The sequence below is a fragment of the Daphnia carinata genome, chromosome 9 (genome assembly GCF_022539665.2).
Source record: "Daphnia carinata strain CSIRO-1 chromosome 9, CSIRO_AGI_Dcar_HiC_V3, whole genome shotgun sequence".
NCBI classification, from domain to species: domain Eukaryota; kingdom Metazoa; phylum Arthropoda; class Branchiopoda; order Diplostraca; family Daphniidae; genus Daphnia; species Daphnia carinata.
In genome coordinates, this window is record NC_081339.1 from 8,972,249 (window position 1) to 8,995,305 (window position 23,057).

A 23,057-nucleotide genomic window follows, 5' to 3' on the forward strand; every position below is an offset into this window, starting at 1 on the left:
TTCAAGAAAACAAGAAGACAAAAACATACAAAAGAACCGCACAGGTATTGTTAACGAATCATTTCTCCATTGCGCAGAATCGGCCGGTTTGTTTTGGGGTTTATTAGAGTGAAATAGCTAGAGGGCGAGGTAGTGGCCGAAGCAAAAACAGTATACAAGTCGAATGAGTTTTTTATTTTTCTTTCTTTTCTTTTTCCAATCGAATTTGTGGGTCACTTTAATGGACACTTACGTTCTTTTTGGGGGGCTTGCAAAGGCATGGTTATTTATTTTCTTTGTAAAGGGCAACGTAATCGCCGAAGCGAGACGTTGAAGGATCTCCGCCATCTTGCCAGTATATCTAACGATTGGCAGCCTTAAAAAAAAAAAAGAATGTGTATGAAATAAAAAGAAAATAAGACAACTGGGTGAAGAAAACAGATCATCAAAATGGTGTTAGCTAAAGGGCGTTATTTGTTTTTCTCGAGACCATTATTTTCATTTGGTAGTGGAAGTCGTATTTTTTGCGTGTCTTTTCTTGCTGTCGAACCCGTCAGTGAAGTCCCATTTGTTTATTTGCGAAGTGCTGGCTCCAGTTGAATGTAGAATAACCAATCGATTGAAGGGCCGCGCCAATAACACGTGGCAGTATTCAAGCCAACATCTCAGATATTATTCTGTCCCTTTATTCATGTGTAGTGTACGTTGAATATAGAGAGGATACATTTCTTGTGCTCTTCTCTGTGTAAAATGCATTTGCGTTTTGCAAGAAATTACGCAGCTGATGTGTTATCGAAAGGTTTTTAGGACATCATTTGACTGCCTGCAACGGTTAGTGTGTATGTCCATTGAATTTTATGGCAGGCATTCTTATTTTGGCGGATATCATATAAAGACTTATTCATTCGTCCTACTTCACGCCTATGCATCTTGAATTTTGGCATCATTCAAAACAAGTAGATTAAAATAAAAAAAAAATGATTAAAAAAAAAAAAAAATCGTATTGCACGTACGTCAATTCAAATGAGAGGTGATATTTTTAACTTCTCTCGAGTTTTGCTAGTCTCGCCAACCAAATAACAACCAGTTGGCCAAGTGCCCATTATGGTTCTCTACCATTTTTCCACGTAACGACACGCGCCGTTTTCATTCAGAAACCTTGACAGAACATTTGAGCGAAAGGCTTGTGCCCGCCATCTGGACAAAAAAACACACAATACACATTTTGCCTCTTGGCGTTGTTGTACTGGCCTCACTCCTTCCATTTTTGTTTACGTGTGTGCCAAAAAGAAGTCGATGAAGCAGCTGAAAGTAGTCTTTGCTACCATTTTTGTGTGTGTGTGTGTGTGTTTCGCGCTAGTTTGTGTTGTTATTAATTAGTTTGTAAACCACGACGTAGAGATGATTGAGGCGAATTTCCTTCCGGGAACGAGCAAAGGGAACGACGTGCTCTTGCCAAGAGCAACGAACCGTTAATTCGTAATGGATCTCCTCTTTTTTTTTTTCTCCGCATCGTTGTCTTTTCGTCCAGCAAGACCCTCTCTCTCTCTTGAGAGAGACACAGAGTCATAGGGACGCAAAAAAAAAAAAAAAAAAAGGGAGAAATTGAGGATGAAGGCAGACGTGGCAAATGAAATGGCAATCTCTATCATCTCCTTCCCTTTTGTTTCCTCCTCTTCGTTATCAAAAGTCTCGACTCTTTACGAGAATCCTCTCGTGTGAGAAGAAATAGGAAAAAAAAAAAAAAAGAAGAAAAGTTTGATATTTCCGTAACGTTTCGATTACAGATCAGGTTGTCCGAATGTGGCTTGTGAAAGCGACGCGATGCTGGGCCTATTAGAAATAAGGGGGGGGGGAGGGAAGGAAACGGCAGTGATGAATAAATTGGTATTTGAGTACGTGCTTTCTACTCCGACACGTACGGCAATAATCAACTTTCACGCTCGAACCGCGATGGCTATACCTTCGTCGCCCTGGCGACCGTCGCACACACCAACCTTACAGATGTTTAAGAACGCATCGGGTGAATCGAATCGGCCCAGTTGTGTTATCTCGTATTCAATGCTAATGCTTTTTCTTTCGTTTCATTCGTTGTATTCACGATGTTTCGCTTGTTATCCGACATATTTAACAGAACGTTACGCTTTGAGTCAAGTTATTTTTGTTTTTTAAATGAACATTCGTAAGAGTAAATTATTCCAGTATATAAACATCTCGTTCTTTATTTAGTAGTCTAAATAAAACGTAAGATAAAGGCAGAGTTAGGGCCTTTGTTCGTATAGAGTGTTGATTCTGAAAGTCACGAGATCGATCTATTGGTGGTGGTGGTGGTGGGGGGGGGGGGTACATTTTCTAGCGATGCGAATTGGGAAATTTCATGGAATTGTCCTGATCGACAACGTAATCGTCTTGTTTGTTGAAAATGGAACACGGGAGTGGCGGCGAGTTTTTCGATATCTTTCCTGCCTTATCAATTTCGTGTTGAAGGTGATAAAAAAAATCGCATTTTGTGTGAAACATTTCATTCGCATTCGCTGCGAACCCAAGAACTCGGGCCTTTTGAATTTTATGGCCGTCTCTTTTTTTTTTTTTTTTTTTTTTTTCAATTGAGCTTTTTTCCACTTTCTGTTGAGCTGGATGTCTCCTGCCAAAAAACGCTGATAGACGGTAACCATAGCCGTGGCAGTGGAAGACGTGGTTGTACAGAAGATGATTGTCGTCTACCGCATCGATGTCGTGGCACTGCCAATCATCTGATAAATCTCCCCTGAGCTGCGTGGCACTAAGCAAAGGGCTTCGAAATTATTGATCTTTCTCGTGCGATTACTTTTGATTTATTTATTTATTTTTTACTTCGCTTTTGGGTGCGTTCGTGTGTGTGTCTGTGTGTATGTATATGAGGCAATGGACTGAAGGGAAGGCTAGTTCGAGGACGAGAGTGGATCCACTTAACGGCGGACAGGAAAGGGCGAAAAGCAGTTGATGCCAACTATGTCATTAACTCGTAGTACATTAGACTGTGCGGTGACTTTGAAACTGGCGAGGGGGTTATCGGCCGCGCATTCTCTCAATCAGTCGCAAATAATACTTCCGTCGTGCGAGAGATCTCTTTGTGTTTCCACCACTCTCATTATTTCTTGTATAATCTAGCCCCGAAGATTGCCACGCTATAAATATAAGGAGGCTTAAACATTGAGGCCCCTTGTAACGGGAGATGATTTGTATGTATCACGACGCCGTAATGTCATGTGATCCTGCGTCTAATGTTTAAAAAGGAAGCGACCAGATCGAGGCTCGCATCATATATCGACATCACTCGTTATTGGGCGAGACATTGTTCTCTTTTTTGCGCCGGGCTTTATATTGTACTGCTGCTATGCGCCTCTAGTACGTACATTCACGTCGACAAAAGCCAGGGGGGGGGGGGGACATAATGGGAAAATGTGAGGATGGCTTTATATATCAACTATGGATGGAGTCTTGCCGCACTTGATCAGGCAAAAATGGCTTACAAATTTCGATTTTGAATGCCTATTCAAAATAGCTGGCTGTTCAAAGATACAAGGTACGGGAAACTATGCCAGCTCAATGGGCACGGAACGTTGATACGGTTCGTGCTTGTGAAAGTGTTTGCGTTTTCAACCGCGTCTAAAATTAGCAATCTATCCACATGCCAATAATTTCAGTTAATGGTCCAACGGTAATGAGTGCATCATTAATCATAATAGTAGCGGCCATCGTAGTTGGTGAAATGGAAGACAAGATCAATGTTACGTCATGAAACAAGTGGCGTCATATCGGTGGAGCCTCAAGCACTTCACACTGGAAAATACGAAAGAACAGTGAGAAGAGATCTTGTCGTTACCAATTGATATTACCTAGTCGATTATGTCTTTTTTCTTTTTCAAACTATATTACGTTTTTTCGAAAAGGACTTGCGTTCAAATCGTATGATCGCACAACCTCGTTTCGAAATAGTTTGCGTAAGTATTTGCGTATTTTAGCCTAACACTCTTATCTTTTCTCAATGTTTTGTGTACTCCAGCTGAAAACGCACGCCATCTGTTCCATCGATATGACGACAACAACAAAAAAATCGAACCCCAAATCGCACCGAAGAATGCCGAGTTCGCTCTCCGCTTCGCGTTCTAAATAACTGCAATAAAAAAAAAAGAAAAAGAAAGAAAAGCAGACGAGAGGTTCCAGGTGTTTGTGCAGTTGCAACAAATCTCTTGATTATGACCCACCGCATTCCCGATCGAACGTGTCATCAGCGAAAGGAAGACCAAACGAAACACGGCATTGATCGTTTGAGCGACCAGAAGGTCGTAGCGTATCGCGTCAAAGTATAATCTCCATTTATCATTGCGAAGCGGCTCGCCTCTCTGAAATCGTAAACCCCCCCACCCCTTCCCATTTCTTTTTTGTTTTTTATTTGTGGGGATATATTTTTAGGTTATCTGATCCCGGAAAAGTCGTGAACTTGTGAATGGTCACGTCGATGGCGAGACAAACTTGCGTAGTTTGGAAAGACCCAAAACGAAAGGTCGAAAATGCAAACAAGTACAACTTGTTTTATATTTTTTTAAGGCCCACCCCCATCTCGGTTTGTTCTTGTCGGCTCGTAAGTGCGACCACAATGTTTGCCCAACTTCTTTCGCCCCAATGAACTATTTTCCGACAATGCGACCTTGTGTGACGTACGTTTCCTCAAATAGCGTTATTTGTTTTGTTTTTATTTTTTTTTCCCCTTTCTTCTATTCCGGCGAAATTGTTTGAATGACGATCCAAACACACAACGTAAAAAGCAACGGAATTCGCGTTGTCGAAGGGATCTGTTTATACCGTCTGTTTATTCAACAGCCATTAGATAGATAGACGCGCAAAAAAAGAATGTAATGTTCGAAATAAAAATAAAGTTTAAGGTTATTGTATTAAGTAAACTGAAAGAGGGCAAACAAAACAAAAATGGCGCTTGGTTTAGACCAAGAGGGAAAAAAAAAATCCGCAGTATATCGTTTTTTTTTTTTTCTTGGAAATATTTTATTTCCAGGCCATATCGACATCGTCGTTCCGTCAGATCTTATTACAAGCACTTTTTTTTTTTTTTTTTTTTTTTTTTGCTGGAAAATAATATAGTCCCTTCTTAGGATAAGATGTTTACAATGACAAAGGGGGGGGGGGGCGCATAGCGAGGATCAAATTTTTTGGGGTTATCTCTTCAAGTATATCTTTTGGGCGTTGGCTGCACATGTCGTCTTTCGTTTCTTAATTCCCGTCCTAACAAACAGTGAATAATAAATGAATCGAAATATGTCTGGATGTGTTAAATATGAGACTTTGTATTTTATTTTATTTTTTTTTTTTTTTAAACAATCTTATTTGTATACGTATGCAGGTGCCGAGGAGTTATTTAAACTAATATTCAAATTAATAACGGTCGTCCTACTTCTGGGAACATGGGAGACGAGCCGACAACAAAGAAAAAGGTAAGAACATTTCTCCGTTTCACAATTACCAATTAGATCGTTGAATACTCGGTAAATAGTGCACGTCCTTTTTTTTTTTTTTTTTTTTTTCTTTTCTTTTGTTTTCGTTTTCGTTTTGGTTTACGACATGTATGGCAAACAAAAGTTTACCATATGACGTCTGGCGTGTGCGTCGTCTTTATTAAAAGTAGGCAGCACAATATTATGCATCATCATCTCCCGGGCATCAGCCTTGCATTATTGACTCGCTGTGTCGGTATCTTACCACAAACAAAGCTTCTTATTTTTGTTTCCTACATGTTTTTCTTTTTCGGATTTGTTTTTCTTTTTTTTTTTTTTTTGCTCGTCGCGTGCATGAAATGATAGTTCCAATGCTGCCATAACGTTCGTTCGCTCCGCCCAAACGTTGTATTAAAATTTTTTTCGTTTTGTTATCGAGGCATCTGTTATTGAAACAGAGGCTTGTGAATGGCAAGTTCTGACGGAATACATTTCCACATAAATCATGTTCCATCATCGTACGATGGATGATTGATTTGTGTGTTGTTTTTCTTTTCAAATTTGAGAGCCCCATTCTTTCGACTGTCGGGACGAGAACGTGACCGCTGTATTTCTCTATTGGCCCTAGCATATTGGAAAACACCTAATGAATGAGACGGGCAAGCAATTTCCCTTGATTACGTACGACGGCAAGAAAGGACAAAAAAAAAAAAAAAATTAAATGGGGCAGCCAACCGTGGTCTATCTCCTTTACATGTTAGAGCGACGCTGGCACGTAATAGGCAACCCACTTGGGCGTACGACATGTAACAAATGGGCATGGCTAAAAAAAAGCAGGTCCGCACCTTCCGGCCCGCAATTTGCCGCATCAGACACGCCCTTGCGACTCTTGATTAATTTCTGTGTTAAGCCGCTCCGAGACAGCCAAGAAGAATACGAGATTCCACGAGCAAAAAATCGATTTGCTCAACGCTAGTCGTCTTTTGCTTTTACGTCGCGTCCTTTTTTTTTTTTTTACACCTTTTGTTTATTAAATCGCGATTTTTTTTTTCTTGGCAAATGAAATGGAAGGGAAAGTTTTGCGCACGACTGACAACTTTAAAGCTCTTCTTTTTGTTTTATTTTTTAACTTGTGCGACATGCCGTGTGTAACCAATAAACAGTTGGTTGTCATTTGATTTGCCTGTATAGAATTGCAGCCAATCAAAAATGTCAAAGGAAAAGGAATGTGTTTCTCCCTTTTATTTTTCCCAACATTGATCTTTTGAATAATCACGAAAAGAGAGATGGGTGCGAGTTTTGCAGCACAAATAGTTTATAGCACCATCGCTTTCTCCGTGTTTTGTGCCTTGACTTTGAAAAAAAAAAACAAAAAAACGAGAGCTTTGTAAAAGAGGAAGTCTATTCAAATGCTGTTTGGTTTTTGAAAAGCTCGTGACTTCGCTATAAAGTCGTGATTTTGTAGAGTAAACTTGGGTGCCGGGGATTTGGCCGCTTGGTGACGAGAGTTTCCAACCGGCGCTTCTTTCAAGCGAATCGTTTTCGCCCTGCCAGACGAACCCCTCCACCCTCGGAAACAAACGAAATAGGGTCGCTGTTTTTGTTTTGTTTTTTTCTGTTGTAAGGGCTAGTCAATAGCCATAACATGTTGAAGGAGTTTATATTTTTCTTTTGTTTTTATTCGTTACAGAAGTTCCTATAGTGCAAAAACGGCTGTGTAGATGTGGGGTATTTTTTTTGTGTGTGTGTGTGTGTGTCTGCTGTTATCCGCATCGACGGATCAAGTGGCCTGCGCCAGTATGGGGCGGTTTTTATTGCACGGTTCAACTATTTCTTATCTCTTGTTCATTTATGATGGCCATCTTGTTGTCTACGGGGAGCATTGGCAAAGATAACGTTTCGATCTCCGCATGGATTTAGGTTGAAGTGGACATAAAAGATAGCGGCTACCATTTTGCTCTTACCTTTTTTTTTTTTTTTTCATGTTTTATTTTATTTTATTTTTTTTTTCTCTCCCCGTCTCCGTTGTTGTTATAATAGTAATGGGTATCGATCGATGGAACGCTTCCAAAGGCCATGACTGTTGCTCGATCGAGTCCCTCTTTTCTTTTTTCGCGCTTGTCCTCCTTTCCTCGAGCTAATGACCGTGACTCGCTGCATAACTCTCCAACACCCCGCCAGTCTTTTGTTCCATATTCCTCGCCATCTTTGCTTGTCATTCTTTTCACATCGTCGCTCTTTAGATTGACAAGTTGAGATAGAGTCTAACGCAAAGTAGGATGGCTGCCACTGGTGAAGAATTGGCCTCAGCCACGCATTTTTTTTCTAACGTTGGGAAAAAAAAATAAAAATAAAAATAATACGACGAGGACGAGGAGAAGTTTGGGCTGGAACAGATCAATAAGACTAGCCCCCCTCCGCTCCCCGCTTTATTCTTGCGAAGTGGTCACACCAGTACGTTCGTGCATCCAGCCTTCGTTGATCTATCGTCTGCTGCAGTCATATTCAGGGGGGGGGGGGGGGGGGTTCAATACGTTGTTGTAGCTCTCGAAACGTTACGCCATCATCGTCGTCGTCGTCGTCGTCGTCGTCGTAGATGATGGAAAGTTAGCTTGCTCTTCACGTACGCCACTCGTCTTCCGCCTGATGGCTCCAAGTCTATCCTTCTTTAACTTTCTACTCATCTCCTAGCCTGTTGTGTGTGTGTGTGTGTCTGTGTGCATCGCCAGCCTATTTCATTATCCGTTTCTTTTTTTTTGTTTTTTTTTCCTTTTCCAACAACCGGCGCACACACACAAACGAACGTTTTCTGATACCCGAACGGACCCGGCATGCGGCTCGATGGCGCTCCTCGTTTTTCATGAAAAGCAGGAAAAGAAAATCAAAAAAAAAAAAAAAAAAGAAAGAAAGAAGGGAAACAAAAAGGAACTGGGCGAAAGTTTTGTCGGCCAACTTGCGGTTTGGCTTGGGCTCGAGGAGCCCGTGCTGATTGTGTCACTGGTACAAGATCGTCTTTTATGCAGCACGCTTCGCTTGGAATGTCAGTTTGGAAATGGAAAGAAAAAGGTGGGGCGGGGGGGGGGAGGGGAGAATTCCTCCTCTTCGATATGCCGAGAAGTTGCGCGTTGTTCTATGATGCCCCTCTACTCCTGAGACTAGATTCGAATGACGGAGAGGAGAATGTATTAAAAAAAAAAAAAAAAAAAAATAGGGAAAGAGGAAGGAAACGTCAAAGAGAATCGCATCTCTTGGCTTTCGTGCCCAGTGACGCGGACTCGGTTTTTTTTTTTTTTTTTTTCTGTTGTTGTTTTTTTTAATTTTTTGTGACAACACCATCTACCGTTAGGCTCTCGTCGCATGGCGAGTGGGAAGCGCGGCTTGCAATTCAATTAACTTAATTGTGTTTGATTAGTGAAGCAGCCAACTGTGTAAGGGGAGAATGGGGGGGGGGGGGAGGGAGTCTGACTCGCTTCACGTCTCTACGTAGCCGCTTTGACTGACAAACGAGATTGCTGTTGTGCTGGCTTGTACATATGACGTGTCAGGTGATATCGTTGCGCATTGTTGTGGCAATTCAAAAGGACTTTTGACTATGGCCATCGGAAGATGTTCAACCTTTCGTCTATTGATCGAGAGCCACTGTGACGGGCCTCTACCGTATGAAATGCCCTCGTGGCGAACGCGCGGCACGACAAATAATAGCCAACGTGTAAAACATTTGATTTGCGGAACCGAAAATTGTTAGATGTAGCTAAACGCTTCCTCGGCTATGCGGTGGTAGAACATCTCGTTGGAATTGTATTAGATTACATTCAACGTCTTATCTTCGGCTTACATTTACGGCCGCAATATGAAACTGCGCCATCGAGCTGTGCGTCTACCAATAACATGGAAAGAATGCTGAAAACGCGTTAAACGTGACAGTGTCGAAGCGTGTAGACACACAGTCACGTGCATTTTTACGTGCGCATTTTAGGGGAATACAGAGCAACATTCAAGGTAGTCCCATTGTCATTTTTCGCGTGAACGGAATAGGACTTTGCCATGCAAACTGTGTGCATTGATTCTTTGAGAGGTACAGTAAATCAAGTGCACGACTATTTGATTCTTATGATGTCGTTGCGTTCCCTGTTGCCTACCGCGTGAATAATTAACGAAATGTATGAAAGGAGCCGAACTAGAAAAATGCGCCCATCCGGAATGCCCATAACATCCTTGTTTTAAGCCGACGCACACGAGCGCCCAAGAGTGCGCGCTGTTTATATTAGCCAATAACACAGTGACTATCTACCATTTTTTTCGGTCATCGGCTTTATTTTATTTTATTTTTTTTTTTTCTTTTCTTTTCTTTCGGAGCAAGAGATTGCCGCACAGCCACTGCTCGGCCAGTGGCGTAAAGCCGTTGTCGGCTTGACAGCAAAAAAAAAAAAAAAAAGGGAAGTCGCTATAGCGAGAGATTGATGTGTCCCACCAGTACCCGACCAAATCTACGATGCCACGTCTCTGCAGCATTGGCCTTTCCCTATTTTGGGTTTATTTTATTTTATTTTATTTTGTTTTCTTCCCTTTCCTTTCTTTCTTAGTTGGTTCTCTTGTCTACCGCCCCAAGAGACGCTGAAATCGGACGCAAACCGGAATGAGGAGCTCGTTTCCGATTTGATACCATCTTTTAGTCTGCGAAGAGGGGGTGGGGGGGGGGGGGGGGGGGGACGCCAAGAGACCCAACCCGTCTTTGAGGCGAAATGGGGCAAAAGGGCTGGCCGTACCCACTTGCTCGCTATTTTGCAGCCGCATTTTTTGTGTGTGTGTGTGTGTGTGCGTCATTTGCGTTACGAGTCTCTACTCCGTTCCCATTTAAACTGCCCCATTTTTTTCCCCGCCAAATCTTTGGTAGATGTTGACTACTTTGAAGCAAAAAGGTAGATCACCTTGTTCTTGGCTGAGTATCACGCCGGTTAGCTGTGAATTTCACCTCCAGTTTTTTTTTTCCGGCCATTCAATCGATGTGAGTTGTTCTTGTTTTGGGGGAAGCGGCGTCCTTCAACATATAACATAATGTAACGAAGGATTGCACGTGATTGATTTTTTTTTTTTCCTTATTTCTTTATCCTTATTATGTTTTTGTTTTTTTTTACTGTTGTTTCATGACGATCTCGTATTTTTATTTGCAAGTTTACGTATGTTGTTCATTTCTGCATCCTTGGGAGAGAGAGAGAGAGTGAGATAGAAAAACAAAAACAAACAAAAGACAATTCCTATTGGTGCGTTTGTCATCCTTGTTTGTCCTGTCTCCACAGAGAGTTGACGATTACTGGCAACTTTAACAACGGATGTCGGTTAGCCACTGCTGCTTCGAATGCAGGCAACGGGGATGCGGCAGCCCGTCTTGTTCTGACACAGTCCCTTAGGACAGTCAGCCAAAAAGGGAGTTGAAAAAAAAAACAAAAAAAAAAAACAGAAAGAAAATCTGAAAAAAAAAGGAATAAAAAGTCTGCAAAGGAAAGGACTAAAATAAAAAAAAAAAAAAAAAAACAACAAAACACGGCGAATCGTATCAACCGAGCCGCTATTGACTTTTCTCTAAACTCTCGTCGGCTCTGTGTGTGTGTGTGTGTTGCTATTCGTGTTTTATGCGACAAAGCGGGGCTTACCTTCAGTTCAAAAGAACCGACCTACTACTTGGTGTATATCTGTGATTTCGAGAACTCGACAACTATCGAAGCCTTGCGCTTGACCATAAGCTTCTCGAAAAAAAAACAAAAAAAAACATTTCAAATAAAAATTGGGAAACGAAGAGAAATAAAAAGCGCAAATCAATCGAGTCCGTCACCAGGTGATTGGCTTTGCGGCTTGTTTTTTTTTTTTTTTTTTTTTTCGTTTTTTTTTTTTAAGCTGATGATTCGGCCTGCGTGTGGACCGCGTTTTTTTGTTTTGAAATCAAGGGGACTGAGTTGAAGCGGGAGCGCAAGCTTCGTGTGTGCTGGGTGGGGGCGCGGCACACAGCGCTGGCCTCACGCACACGCCTCACTCGCCATCATCAAAGTGCACGGCGCCGCCGCGTCTGCCCGTAGCGCCGCTTCTCAAGTCACTGTGGACTTGCAGCAGCGACGTCAACACCGTCAGCGCCGGGGCAGGCGACGGCAGCGTTACTCTAGAAGCGCCGCCGGCGGCGGCGGCAGCAGCAGCAGTGGCAACGCCAGGGCCGGTAGCGCGACTGGTGCCCACCAGCGTCTCAAGCGGCTCGGAGTCGTAGCCGAGCGTTCAAAGTCGCAAGATCGCAGTCAAAACGCGCACTCGACCGCCAATCCCCGCTGTTGGCCGGCCGCTTCGGCCAATCAAGGACGGCAGGCAGCGCACCAGGCGGTGGCCGAATGCGCGGACGTGACGTCGGCTGATCGCATCCAACACCGAGTTTTGCATCCGGATTCGATCCAATCGCGCGCGAGTGAAACTAGCAATCAATTGCCGTCGTCTGGTGCCGCTTTCGGAACGGGATTGCGAATCAACAGCTCGTATTGGGTCGTGTTCAATACGTGCTGTTCGCAATTAGTGGCCGGCGGGTTCAGTTTGAACGTTGAAACGGCCAGTGCGGCAGGTGACGGCAATTCGCCGTTTGGCGCTCGGCCGAATCGAGATTCTCCTGGAGACTCGAGCGAAGCGATTCCCGAATATTTCCATCAACATTCTTGCTCGCGAGAGCAAGAGGAAAAAGAAGAAGAAGAAGAAGAAGAAGAAGAAGAAGAAGAAGAAGAAGGGCCCAGCCGTCATCGTCACGACGCAGCAGCAGCAGCATCAGCAGCTGTGGCGACGGAACAAGACTCGGACGCAGACGCAGAGGACGAACAAGAAGAGTCTGACGAAATCGAGACGGGAACGGCAAGCGAAGGTGCAACAGACGAACAAGTAGAGGACGAGGAGGAGGAAGTGGAGGAATTGATATCGTCCAATAGTTTGAGCAGTTCGCCGCCTTGCCCGGACACAACGCCACCGCCTCTGCCGCCGCTCTTCATCTTTCATCCATCGTCGAAGACGTCGTCCGCTTCACCTCCTCACATGCGGAGGTGTCGCGATTCCGATTCAGACTCGCCGTCCAGCACATCCCGTCACATCGCCAACACCGCAGCTGCTGCTGCCTCTGCCGCTGCCGCTGCCGCTGCCCGGTCCGGCAACGTAGCTCCAGTCCTTACGGCCAGCCGGACCGGGGCAGCAGCAGGAGCTGGCGCCGCCTGGTACGCCACCGACACGGGTATTACCTATATATATACACACACACACTCTTTTATATAGATATTCAACCACGTTGTGTGTGTATGTGTGTGTGTGTGTTAGATCCATACGCGAGAGCCGGGGGAACCCCGGCAAACAGCCAAACTAGAAACATCGGTGGGGGGGGGGGAGGGGGGTAATATAGCGCAAATAAAAGTAACCGAAACTGACTGCAGTCCCGCATAGGACGTTAAACTCAAAGGGGGATGGGGGGGGGGTATTCGAATTTAAAAAAAAAAAAAAAAAAAAAAAAAGAAACAACCTCGAATGGAAAGCCTGTTCAATTATGTCGCGACGCATGCATGTCCCTTGTCCACATTGAATTTGGCTTTACATTTTTTGTTGTTGTTGTTGGTTACCTACGCTATTGGAGACAGTCCATTTTGTTTAGGATTGATTGAAGAGAAAGCTATAAGAAGGCCTACATGCCCGTCATTGATTTTTGCCCCGCTCAGTGCGCCCCTCCTTTGCTTTATTCCCATTTTTCTTGCCTTTTTTTTTTTTTTTTTTTTTTTTTTTTGAAACTCGCTCACTGCAATGTAGCAAATGTACAACGTAAAGAAGAAGAAGGAAAAAAAAAAAAGAAAAAAACGGTTTAACCGGGTCGTACGTGTGTGTCGATGGGAACGCATCTTTTTGAAGGCAACACAAAAATCGGATATGAAATGGGGAAGCGATTTTCTTCTGGCTCTAGGAAAATGGTTTTTTTTTTTTTTTTTTTTTTTTTTTTTTGGGAAAGACGATGGAGTTGCCTAGTAGGCATCATTAGGATTCCTCGGTACAACGCAACGATGAACGGTACTTTAATAATGGCGTTTAAGACGTTGTGTTTTCTGCCGGTAACGGGCCGTGATGGACGTCGTTTCGAATCAATTGTAGCGCCAGAATAAATAAGAAAAAAAAAAAAAAAAAAATCTACGTCGAACTCTCTAAATCTATTCGATTTAGAGTTTGACATTGTTTAGGGTGTGCCTTTATTTTATTTTTTTTTTTTTTTCCCAAAATTTCGTCAAAGGCCAAGTTGACTTTGATGTAGATTCGCCCAGTTATTGATCCCATCCAAACTTGTCCAAAGGAAAAGAAGAAGAAGAAGAAGGAAAAAAAAAACGGGGGCCATTGTAAATAGCTGGCAAAAGTTGGTTGACGTCTTTTGCCGAGTGTGGCACCGTGATACCGAATACGGTATTGTGTGCGAGATATATACAACGCATCCAATAAAAAAAGTAAACTTTACTTCAAAAAAAAAAAAAGAAAAAAAAAAAAAAAAAAGATGTATTGTATTCGCCGGGCCTACTCGCCTACCGACGTTCATTTCCACGTCCTTTTTTTTTTTTTGTTTTTTTTTTTATCCCTAATTTTAAACGCGTGGGTGACATCGTCTATGCGCATCAACGTTCGAAAATGATGTTAACAAGCGGACGGGTCGGAACGAGTTAAAGAACAGTCCAACAACAACAACAACTTAGCTTTTACTTATTTGTTTGCCATTTGCGATTAAAAAAAAAAAAAAAAAGAAGAAGAAGAAGAAATCAAAGAGCCTTAACATTACTCATTGGACTGCCGTTTTTTTTTTTTTTTTTGGGATGATGTCGCAGTTCAGTTAACAACGTTCCGGCCGTTGGCCACAGCAGCCAAAGCTCCAACGGCCGCTGTTGCTGCTGCTGCTGGTGGCGCCATTTCCAACACGAGCCCTGGTGGCAACGGCGTCGCTCCTGCCAAAGCGAAGAGTCGCACTCTCGATTCATCGGACACGTCCGATTACGAAAACCTCAGCTCTTGCACGTCGGGTCGCTATGCCACTTTGCCCACACAGTCTCACTTTAGCGATTGCGGAGCTGCGAGTGCCAAGGCGAGTGGCAACGAGAGCGGGTCGTATCGCGACCCCTACGCCACGGCGTCGTCTACGACGGCGGCAGGGGTCCTCTTCCGACCGGCCGGCGGCGCCGGATCGTTTGCTGACAATGGCAGCGAACCGTTTCCATCGGCCGATCATCATCAGGCTAGCGCTCACACGTTGTCTCTGCATCGGCCCATCAAACGTTCGCATTGGCTCAACCAAAACGGCCGACCGTCTGACGTCCTGGCTCGAGTCTTCCAAGCCAATCAAGACTGGCTCGATTCAAACGATCCGCAGGACGCCGGAGCCAACTCGTCATCGTCGGCCAATGTCACCGTGTCCACCATCAAGGATGGTCGTGCAACTCATCGCACCAGGTAGCTCGTCTTCACCCCATCGGTTCGCATCCTCTTCAGTTTCGTCCCTCTGTTTCGAGAATTCAGTTCAAATCGGAATTTTCTATATTTGATGGATCTTCGTTTTTCCTTTTTTTTTTTTTTTTTTTTCTTTTCTCTCTGGATTTTGAAATGGTTAATGGATTTCCTTTTTTTTTTTTTTTTAAATCCCTACAACGGCATGTGGTTTTCGTTTTTTTTTTTTTTTTTTTTTCCTGTAAACTCTTTTTTGTGTGTATGTTTGATACGTACCTTTCAAAAGAGTAATGGTTTAGATTGTAAGATTCGAGGCAAACACGGAAGGTTTTAGTTTTTCGATCCGTCTTCAAAATGGAGGGGGAGGGGGGGGGGGGTTCTGGTCGAAAGGGAAGAGGTACAGTACCTTGAAGTCGTACGATGTGTCTCGTGCAATCCGGCAGAGTTATTGATAGCGTGACTCGGGTTTGTTGGGGTTCAGCGGGATTAGGGTTGCATGAGAAATAAGGAATCAATCCAGCAACAAGAACGATGAATCATGCCCTAACTCGTCACGTTGTCCAATGGTCTCTTAACCTGGTATGGTCGGTGCATTGACAGTCTCGAAAGCGGACTGTAGCGCTCCTCTCTCTCCCCCCCCCCCCTTCATTTCCGTATCGTCTCTTCTTGCTAACACACAGTTACGCAATTTGACTTGCCTTTAATAAATGCGAGAGAGTACCGTAAGCCCATAGACAGTGAGGCTACAAACATTGCGGGCTGGCCGGCCGGCTTGCGTGTTCAGTATTGCGCAAACAATAAATGCCCGTGCCCTAATAATTCTCCGTTGAATTATTTATTCTTCGGTTTAGGTATTTTTTTTTTTTATATATATTTTTCTTTTTTTTTAATGTTTGTCGTTATAAACATAAAAAAAAAATTGTTTCGATGATGAAGTTGAATATTGATTATTCCCTCTCCGTCTCCTATACGTTTGTGGGCCCGAGCGATTGTCAAAGTAAAAAAAAAAAAAAAAAAAAAAAAAAGTGAGACTGTGACATGAAGAGCCAAACTCGCGACGTGCCAGACAGTTGCGCATACCGCTAGGAAAAATCTTAACATTTTTTATTTGTATGCAAGACAGTTTGCTCTGTTGACGAGCATGGATATATATGTATATACATATCGGTTGACGAACGCCTCTAAACAACAAAAACAAAAAAAAGAAAGGGGAGGGTAAATTCGATTGTTTGCCATGTATGTCTTCTCATTTCTTGGTATGTGACGATTACCGCTGTTGACACAATTTTCTTTTTTCTTTTCCTTTTTTCTCTCTCCTTTTTTTTTTTTTTTTTCTTGCTGTTCTTGTTTGTCTTTGCCGCCCCCATTTTCAACCGTACGCACCGATCTGCGAACGGCGTTTTTTTTTTTTCGTTGTTCGCTACATAGTCAACACGCAGGAGATGGCGGGTAAGTGATCAATACTTTGGCGCTTTTCAAGTCTGTAGCCATGATCACATGCATCGTTCCTACACACAAGTTTACCATAAAAACTATGGCGACCTCTATATCATGTTGAAAGGGTTGTAGCAGTTCACTGTTCACATGATTTTCTACAGGAATTTTTTTTGTTTTCTTTAAATAATGGCTGCCTTTTTTTTTTTTCTCATGAAAGAAAAACAAAACAAAACAAAACAAAACAAAACAAACAAACAAACAAACAAACAAACAACGTACGAACGCCCATTCACTTTCGGGAAAACAACAAATAGGCGTGGCATGCCGCCGCCTGGTGGAGTTTTCCAACTGCCTCCAGCGATGGGATCATTGCAACGTTTCGATCACGGAGCGGGCGAAGTGCGTCAGTTAACGGGACCCGTTTTAGCTCCCAATTCATCGGCCAGCGCTCTTCTAATGAACGCCCCTTTAGGCGGCGTTCCTACCTCGCTGTTGCTGCAACAACAACAACAACAACAACAACAACAACAGCAACAACAACAACAGCAACAACAACAATTGCTGCCGCTCATGTCTTTCGGCCCACCGTTCCTAATGCAACCGACAGCCACGTCAGCCATGTCGCTGCCGGCTAGTGTTAGCAGTAGCATAGCTCACCTCCAGCAACACCATCAGCAGCAACAACAACAACAACAACAGCAGCAGCAAGTTCAATTACAGCAGCAACAACAGCAACGCGAGGGGGGCAATCGCAATAATCACAGCGGCCACACGCACGCCATCCAACTGCAAACGTCTTTGGAAATGGCGCCCGTTGTTTGCCCCGCCCTCTGCGAGATTCGCACCCAATTGCAAGAATTGACCCGATCTGTTGAGTCTTGTCAAAACGAGGTCAGCAGACAATCAGTTTTCGCCGTGCGCCACCAACTATTCTCATACGAAATCCCATTTTTCTTTCCTTTCATTTTTTTTTTTTTTTTTTTTTTCTCATCTTTCTTTTGCCTTTCGTTTAATGGATGCAAAAACGAATGGGTGCGCTTGTTGTGTGACAGGTGAGCGACATGAAACGTGACATGTCCACTATACGACACGAGGTCGAATCAGTTCACCACGTCAAAGAAGATATTGACGATCTGCGCGACTGCATCGATAAGTTACAAGAACAAAATCGACGTAGGAAGATGAGATTACTCGAACAGGTATCCGCAACTATGCCTGTGGATTGCCTACTGTTTGTTCGGATCTTTTTCCATTTCTTTTTTTTTTTTTTTTTTTTTTTTTCACATTGGCTGACAAACTCTAATGTCGCATCTTCTTTTTGTCGGTTTTCTTTTTTCGCATTTGCATGATTGCATTAGGCTTTTTTTTTTCGATTACTTTTAACGTTTCTATTTTGAAAATCTTAAATTTCAAAACGACAGAAGAACCCATCGCGACATGTTAGCCTCGAGAGTAGTATTGCAACCGCCCTTACGTGCGATCGATATTGAAAGAGAACGCGATAAGCTCACTCAAATAAAAACGCCTGTCTTTATTTGATTTTTATTTTCGTTTTCTCGAAGGAAATTTTTTTTTTATTTTCTATATATGCGCCATCGCTGATTTGACTTGACACGTTGCATAGCCGATGCAATGCATGTCCATCAACTAAGCTTGGCTCCATTGATTTCGGTTCGTTTGCATTCTTCTCAGCTTCAGTTCGCTTCATTAGCGGTGTTCGGTTGCAGTGATATAGGAAAAAGGGCATTGGTGTCATCAGTTCGCTGTGCGCAAAAAAAAAAAGATGAGGCAGATGGAAGGTCATTCTGGTACAGTTCGAACTACGATGACTACAGTCGGCAAATGTGCGTTCAAACTTCCGACGTCGCTCTATCGCTGATATCTTTTTCTTTCAACTTTTTCTATTTATTTATTATTTATTTATTTTTTTCTTCTAGCGAAAACTAGCCGAAAAGCGTGTTTTCCCTGTGTGTCCGATTTGAACATGGAAGCGCACGCGCTGTCTTTGACAGACTCGTTTTTTTTTTGTTGTACCTGTTGTTTGCTTGTTTCAATTTTGTTCTTTCTGTGCTTGCATCGTTTTGATCTATATTTGTTTTTGAGCAGATGGTTATTGCACTTGGCGCGTGAAACATTGAACGATAGAGATTTGAAAGCGCCGCTTTTCACGTCGTAACTTTTGTAGCGCGTGGAGAGGGAAGCATGTTCTCAATCCGTGCGATTCAGTCAGTTGCACCTTTTTTGTTTTGCACATCACTTTTTGATATTTCAATTAAACTGGTCGATCGCGTTTTTTGTCGGTACGAAACTGAAGTGGATGAATTGAACTCCCCAACTTAGAGTTGTGCACTTATTTTTTCATGTGTGCACGTAACGCACACAAAGAGGAAGACGGGGCAAAAAAGATCGGGCTGTACGCAGTTTTACAAGCTGGCACATAGCCCACCATCTTTTTTTTTTTTTTTTTTTTTTTGAAAAAATCAGATTGGTTCTTATATTTCACGTGTTTTTTTTTTTTCCCATAACAGGGACTGACGGGCTTCCTCATCTACGCCATATTTGCCGCCGTGCTTGGAATGCTCCAGTTCGGATACAATACGGGAGTCATCAACGCACCGCAAGGAGTACGTAACCACTTATCCGATTCAACCGTTGCGCCTTACGCGAATGTTGGTTTTGTCCCCCTCCTCTTTCATTTTTATTGCCTACGTTGTTGGCGGGATTCAGGTGATCGAGGAGTTTATCAAAGATGCCTACCACTCACGTTACGGAGTTAAGATTGCCGATGGCTGGGAGAAAATCATCTTTTCAATCACCGTCTCCATTTTTGCGATTGGCGGGATGATTGGCGGCGTCGGAGGCGGATTCGTCGCCAATCGATTTGGCAGGTTGGTTCGAAAATCTACCGCCTGTTTAATGAATTTCTTGATTTCTCAGCATATCGACAATAAATCCGAGTGTTACGTTTGATTCTGATTGGCTTTCAAAGGAAACGTGGCCTCCTGCTGAATAATGCAACGGGTATTCTCGGAGCTGCTCTGATGGCTTTCTCCAAAGCGGCTCAGTCCTACGAAATGCTCATCATTGGAAGACTGATCATCGGATTCAATTGCGGTACGTGCCTGTGATTAATCACCCGACTATTTCAATTCTAAACGTTTTTATTTATTTATATTTATTAATTTAATTTTTTTTTTTTTTTTTTTTTTTTTTTTTTTTTTTTAAGGATTGAATACGTCGTTGGTCCCTATGTACATTTCGGAAATCGCTCCGCTCAATTTGCGCGGTGGCTTGGGGACGGTGAACCAATTGGGGGTCACCGTTGGAATCCTTTTCTCGCAGATTTTAGGCATTCAAGAAATTCTCGGCACCGAAAGTGGATGGCCGCTGTTACTAGGTAAGAATTCGTGATTTATGACACATTCTCGTGAGCGGCCACTGGAAGTGGCAACGTTTCGCTCGCCTCGCGTGTTTTCACTTCAAAATGAAAAGTTTGCTCGTTTTTCGATTCGTTCTTTTATGGACATGTTGTGTGTTGCAGGTTTAGCCGTATGCCCTGCCATCTTGCAATTAGTCCTTTTTTCGTTCTGCCCCGAATCTCCGCGCTATCTCCTCATCACAGCCAATCGCGAAGAAGAAGCCAGGATTGGTGAGATTTGGTTGTTTATCGATTCTTGTGGCATGTCGCTGATTCCCTTCCGTTTGATTATTTTGTGCCAATTGCAGCAATGAAACGTTTGAGGGCCTCTAGCCAGATTGAAGAAGACATGGAAGAAATGCGAGTCGAGGGTGAGTTTTATCCTCCTCTTACCTTTCTTTTTTTTTTTTGCGATTGTGGCGCTCATTTGTCATATTTGATTGCGTTCTATTCTTTTTCTTTCTCGAAATGGCTTTGATTCGTGACTCGAAAAATAATGAAAACCAACGATGCAGCCCAACAATCTGAAGCGCACATGGGAATGTTGGAATTGCTCAAATCGCGCGCCTTGCTCATGCCCCTTGGCATTGGCATAGTTATGCAGCTTTCGCAGCAATTGTCGGGTAAGTGTTTCACAAGTGTGTGCATCGCATTCTCCCAACTCTATTTTACAAGTGTTTCTTTCTTGCCACGGTGGCCTATACCACGTCGGCTAACACGTTAAAATACAGGAATCAATGCCGTGCTGTACTATTCCACTGAGCTTTTCATCGGTGCTGGTTTAGCTAGCGAATCTGCCAAATACGCCACTATTGGTATGATTAGAAAATCATTTGTTTTTTTTTGTTTTTTTTTTAATCATGTGAAAGAAGCATGAAATTGACCGTTTGAAAATTGCCAATAGGTGTGGGCGCCATTATGGTGGGCATGACCCTCGTGTCGATTCCATTAATGGATCGGGCTGGCCGTCGCACCCTTCATCTATGGGGTCTTGGGGGCATGTTCATTTTCAGCATATTCATCACTATCTCTTTGCTTGTTATGGTACGTATTTCTACGAAATGCTGTTTTTTTTTTTTGGTTTGCCTTAAATTTTTAGCCGTCAAGAAAAGAGCCATCTAGCGGGTTTTGTAGAGACATAGTACTAAAATGTTGGAATTAGGAAAAATATTTACCTACACGATTTTGTTTCAAATGTAGGAATTAATCGAATGGGTTCGCTACGTGGCGGTCGTGGCTACACTAACCTTTGTGCTGTTCTTCGCCGTTGGTCCCGGCTCCATTCCATGGATGATTACAGCTGAATTATTCAGTCAAGGCCCACGACCGGCTGCCATGTCCATCGCCGTACTGGTAAACTGGCTGGCAAATTTTCTTGTTGGTCTCTTCTTTTTGCCTCTCAAGGTAAACTATTGACGTTTCAAATGGAATTTTTGAAAAAAAAAAAAAACACATTAATTAACGTTGCCAATGCGTTCACGTTTAATCGCTTTCAAACAGGGGGCGCTACACAACTACATTTTCTTGCCATTCAGCGTCCTGTTGGCATTCTTCTGGGTATTCACTTACAAAATCGTGCCAGAAACGAAAAACAAGACGTTTGACGAAATTTCGGCTCTATTTCGCCGCAATGATCGGTAAAACATAATTATTTTTCTTTCACTTTCCCTCGTTCCGCCACGACGTCTTCCACTGCATTTTTTCCCCAAACCAATGTTACGCCAATCGACGACGGTTTGTTGTTTTCCTTTTTACCCGGGTGTTGGACATTTATTGTCTAGTTTTACTTACGTCGTTGTCTGCCCTTTTACCTGCTGTCGCCTGTCAGTTATGCACCTTTCTCACGTACTTACACTTCTTACATTTACTTTGAACGCACGATTATGCATTATTTTTTTTTTTTTCTGTTGATCAACCAAATTATTTTTGTTAATTTCTTTCAATAATCTTTTGATTTAATTCATTTATTTTTTTATGTTGGTATATTTTACCTTTGGTAGAATTAACCGCGTATGATTTGATTCGCACGGGTTTGGCCTGTTTGGTGTGTTTTTTTTTTTGTGTGTGTTTGTCTTGTTTTATCCTTTATTTGTTGTTGTGCTCATGCAGAGTTCACCCGAAAGTTGGTTATGCCCCAGCCGCAACCTCCGAAGACAAGCACCAGAGTTCGTTATAAGCAATATATTATTTGTTACTTTCTCACGTGAATGATCAAATCAACATTTGGCCTGCCGAAAAGTTCCGTAGATATCAGCAAAAGGCTTGCAAGAGCCTAGCTTTCCGTAAATGGGGGGAAAAAAATTGGTTGATGATGACGGATTGTGCCAAATGAGGACTGTTTGCTCGTAATGCCTTTTTCTTTGTGTTGTGCTTCATCATACTCAGAAAAAACCGTTTCTCATCGTCAATATATATCGTTTGTAGTGCTGCAGCAAGTATTTCTTGGTTCGCTTTCGTCCCCTTTGTTATTTTGGGTTTCATTGTTTCAATGTTTGGATGTGAGAAAAGGCTTTCATTACCACGGGCTACGATCGATAAATGAATCTTGTCTTCTTAAACAAGAAAGAACAACGCAACAACGGCAAACTCATTGGTTTTGGTGCATTGTCTGTATTAGTCTGAATGCAGTGTAGAGATGCCACAAGGGCATATTTTATTACAATCCCGCACGATCCGGCAAGAGGCGGTCTTCTTTGACCAAATTTATTGCCAATATCCGCCGTGCTGCAACAGAAATGTTGGAAAGAGAAAGCGGAGCACTGTTGAGATCTAACGTTTGCGATTAACGTTTCAGTGAGGAATTCGCAACGCAGAATTGCATTCTGACTTCCAGTGGCGTTGGATCTAGCACCCTTGCCGTTCCTGTGCCATCCGGCACTCCTGCTCACACAGAGAGCACGGCGCTTCTGGCCGACATCCGTACCATCAAAATCAACGCGTCGTAGTAGGAATCAGAATCCATTTTCCCATAAACTATTTCTTCATCCTTCCATTTATGTCCTCTTATCTCTTTGGCCTCTCTCCCACTAATTTATCTCATCTCCCCATGTTCTCGTACAATAACCGTGTTGAGAAACATGGCTTCCTAAATCAGAAGTACATCGGTACATCAGTAGCCTTTTTGTTCGATACACAAAGACGAAGAATACCGGCTCAACATGGAAGCTCGACTCCTCTTTCATTCTTTTTTATTATACATATACATATGAAAAAAAAGAGGTTTTAAAAAACGTTCAAAAAGGAAAAAAAGAAAAGAAACA

At 42.9% G+C, this 23,057-nt stretch overlaps 2 protein-coding genes across 4 annotated transcripts in view; one reads left to right on the forward strand and one right to left on the reverse strand.

Annotated features, from left to right (window-relative positions):
• Nucleotides 1-23,057, reverse strand: part of LOC130685729 (lipid droplet-associated hydrolase-like) — a 91,156-nt gene that overhangs the window by 46,991 nt on the left and 21,108 nt on the right. The window lies entirely within an intron of this gene.
• Nucleotides 11,443-23,055, forward strand: LOC130685733 (uncharacterized). Of its 3 annotated transcripts, none has more exons than XM_059496863.1 (17): nucleotides 11,443-12,714; nucleotides 14,330-14,948; nucleotides 16,371-16,391; nucleotides 16,694-17,270; nucleotides 17,432-17,578; nucleotides 18,908-19,003; nucleotides 19,107-19,267; nucleotides 19,369-19,493; nucleotides 19,606-19,776; nucleotides 19,921-20,028; nucleotides 20,106-20,168; nucleotides 20,313-20,420; nucleotides 20,529-20,612; nucleotides 20,702-20,841; nucleotides 20,998-21,201; nucleotides 21,298-21,434; nucleotides 21,907-21,995. In XM_059496863.1, the coding sequence occupies exons 1-17, from the start codon at nucleotides 12,522-12,524 to the stop codon at nucleotides 21,971-21,973; spliced, it is 3,021 nt and encodes a 1,006-aa protein (XP_059352846.1). In that variant the 5' UTR covers nucleotides 11,443-12,521; the 3' UTR covers nucleotides 21,974-21,995. The 3 variants fall into 3 exon arrangements, with proteins under 3 accessions (XP_059352846.1, XP_059352845.1, XP_057365040.1); XM_057509057.2 differs by lacking the exon at nucleotides 21,907-21,995 and adding an exon at nucleotides 22,592-23,055 and having other exon boundaries at nucleotides 11,855-12,714; XM_059496862.1 differs by lacking the exons at nucleotides 16,371-16,391; nucleotides 21,907-21,995 and adding an exon at nucleotides 22,592-23,055.